General features: G+C 59.8%; 1 protein-coding gene across 1 annotated transcript; it reads right to left on the reverse strand.

The window, feature by feature from the left end:
• Window positions 1-554: 554 nt before the first annotated feature.
• LOC118245530 (brain-specific homeobox/POU domain protein 3) lies at window positions 555-2,041 on the reverse strand. Its single transcript, XM_035541799.1, has 2 exons — window positions 1,922-2,041; window positions 555-1,460 (listed from the first exon to the last, which is right to left on the reverse strand). The coding sequence occupies exons 1-2, from the start codon at window positions 2,039-2,041 to the stop codon at window positions 555-557; spliced, it is 1,026 nt and encodes a 341-aa protein (XP_035397692.1).
• Between the last annotated feature and the right edge of the window lie 815 nt (window positions 2,042-2,856).

Below are 2,856 nucleotides of genomic sequence, written 5' to 3' on the forward strand. Positions count from 1 at the left end.
GCAGCGAGCGTGGGGGCACGGGCCGGCGCCTCCGTATTTACAGCTGTCAGGACGGCTTCAGCTCCTTTTCTTTCTTTCTTTTTTTTTTCCCCATTTATTATTATTTTTCTTTTAGTTTTTAAAAAGAAGAAGACCGGGCACCGAGGAAGGAGCGGTGCTGCAGCCGCTGCTTGCCCATCTGAGCCAGGAAGGGGCTGCAACAAAGCCCCGCCGGGCTCTTCTTGCTGCCTCTACCCTTGCTCCGAGCACCCCCAAAATTCCCCCCCAGGACTTCTGTTCCATCTTCTCCTTTTTCTCCATTTTTGTCTAGAAAAAGCAGTCTGTACCAGTCATACCAGTGGGGCCAGTTTGCCTGGGGGGTGAGGAGCAGGCACCAAACTGTTCGCATCGCTTTGGGCGGGTTTCCCTTTTTAGGTTTAGTTTTCCTTTTTTCTTTTTTTCTTCAATTTTTTTTTTTTTTTTTAAACAACAGAAAAATCATCCCAAACCCTGCCCACTTCAGAGGGGCTGGGGGGGGACCAGGCACTCCCCCCACTGCCTTCCCAGCCCCTTCTTCAGTAAGTGGCAGAAAATTTCATCCTTTTCTGCTTCTGTCTCTGATTGCAAAACCAGACCCGCACCACGTTCTTCTTCAAGTCTAACTTCTCGGCGATGGCAGCGATTTTCTCCGAGGATGGCCGCGGCTGCACGGCGAAGTAAGCCTCCAGCGACCGCTTTTCGGGGGCGGCGATGGAAGTGCGCTTGCGTTTCTTGTCCCCTCCTGTATAGATCTCAGGTTTGGTCATTTTCTCCCTCTGAGCCCTCTCGGCCTCCTCCAGCCACGCTTCTAGGATGGGCTTGAGGGCCACCATGTTGTTGTGGGACAAGGTGAGGGACTCGAACCTGCAGATCGTGCTTTGGCTAAGGCAGCCCACGCCCGGGATCTTCAGGTTGGCCAACGCGGAGCCCACGTCCGCCTGGGTCACCCCCAGCTTGATCCTCCGCTGCTTGAAGCGCTCGGCGAAGGACTCCAGCTCCCGTGGGTCCGTCTCCGTCTCGGGGCCGGAGATGACAGCGTGGGAAGCGAGGCCGTGGGGGTGGGACATGTTCATAGGTTGGGAGTGGTGGGCCATGTGGTTGATGGCCGACATGTGGGAGTGAGGGTGCGAAGGTGTGGAGCCCACGTCTGGACCCGGCACCCCTCCGAGCGGGAGGGCAGAGTTGAGGTGGTCCAGGAGCTCGCCCTCCAGGCCCTGGGTGGGCTGGTGGTGGTGGTGGTGGGGATGGTGCGTGGTCAGCACGGACGGGTGGTGCAGGTGCACGGAGGACGAGGTAGGAGTGCAGGACACGCTGCTCATGGTGTGGTAGGTGGCATCCGGCTTGAACGGGTGGGTTTTCTGCGATACTATATCCACAGCGGCCAGAGCCTCGGCACCCCGCAGCAAGGTCTCGTCGAAGCCCGCAAAGATGTTGCCCTGGATCTGGATGTGGGTTGGGGGGAGAAAAGGGGAGCAAAAAAACAAACCAAAAGAGTGGGAGAGGATTAAAACACAAGCGGCGTGACAGAGACCCCGCTCTGCCCCAAAGCGGCGCACGGGCCAGGTGAGTGGAACAGAGCCTGGCCCAAGCCTCAAAAGAGGAGCACGGGAGGGGGGTGCTGGACCCTGGGCACCCCTCTTGCACCCTGGACCCTGGGCACCCCCCAGCAGCGGGACAGAGCAGAGGGAGACAGACCCAGGGGGTCCCAAGGAATCTTCACGCTACCGGAGTTGGGCTGCGGGATGGAGCCACTGGGTCTGAGACCCCCCCATTGGGCTGCGTGGGACCCCCAAACCCAAAGGAAACCCAACCCATCGAGTCGAGAGGGTGCAGCAAGACGCGGTCCCCCCCCAACCACAGCTGGGGAGGGGTCGCGGAGCCCCCCGACCGGCCGGGGGCTTACCTGGGGGGCGGGCAGGCAGGCTCTGCGGATGGCCTCGGAGCTGGTGTGCAGGTGGGGGTACTTGGGCTCGTGCAGGATGGGGTGCATGCTGAACGCCTGCTTGCTGTTCATGGACATCATGGTGGGAGAGGAGCGGGGCAGGGGCGCTCCGGGCAGCCCGGCTCCGGGGGCGCGGTATTGTCTCAGCCTCCGCCGCCCGGCATCGGCGGCATTATAGCCCGGCCCCCCCGCCCCCCCGGGCGCTCATTGGACGCCTTTCGGCAGACACCTCCCACCGCCCGCCCCCGGCCACTGAGCTCACCCCCCCCGGCCGGGCCCCCCCAAACCCGGTCCCCCCCTCCCGACCCCCCCTCCCCGCCCCAAGGCAAAAAAAGGCACCTGGGGATAAAACTCGGCGAGCAGAAGAAGGAAAAGTTTCGCCAACTTTTTTTCTTTTTTCCGCTCTTTCTTTCTTTTTCTTTCTCTTTCTTTCTCTCTTTCTCTTTCTTTCTTTCTTTCTTTCTTTCTTTCTTTCTTTCTTTCTTTCTTTCTTTCTTTCTTTCTTTCTTTCTTTCTTTCTTTCTTTCTTTTCTTTCTTTTCTTTCTTTCTTTTCTTATTTCCCTCCCTGGCTCCGTTACCTGCTTGCGGTGTCCCGCGTCTGTCCGTGTCTGTCCGTCCACACCCCGGCCGAGCCCCCCTCTCCCGGCCCCCCCGGCACTTCTCCCCCCACCCGCACGCAGCCCGCAGCATCTCCGGGGCAGGGGAACCCCAAAAGCTGCTGGGGGTGGGGATGGAGGCTGTGGGGTTGCTAGGAGGGTGCTTGGTCATGCTCGGGGCAAATGCCCTCTGAAGGGAACAGCGTGTGTTAAAGCAGCCCAGAAAACCCAGCCCCGGCAGCCGGGAGGCTGGAGTGTCCCCGAAAGGAGATACTTGAGGTCTTGATGTGCACAGGAAA

Source organism: Cygnus atratus, chromosome 13, assembly GCF_013377495.2.
Source record: "Cygnus atratus isolate AKBS03 ecotype Queensland, Australia chromosome 13, CAtr_DNAZoo_HiC_assembly, whole genome shotgun sequence".
Lineage (NCBI taxonomy): Eukaryota > Metazoa > Chordata > Aves > Anseriformes > Anatidae > Cygnus > Cygnus atratus.

Excerpts from the sequence above, each read along its gene's own strand:
- LOC118245530 (XM_035541799.1), bottom strand. The coding sequence starts at position 2,041 with ATGATGTCCATGAACAGCAAGCAGGCGTTCAGCATGCACCCCATCCTG. Across the intron at positions 1,461-1,921 it reads CCTGCCTGCCCGCCCCCCAG|ATCCAGGGCAACATCTTTGC; the intron begins GTAAGCCCCCGG and ends ACCCACATCCAG.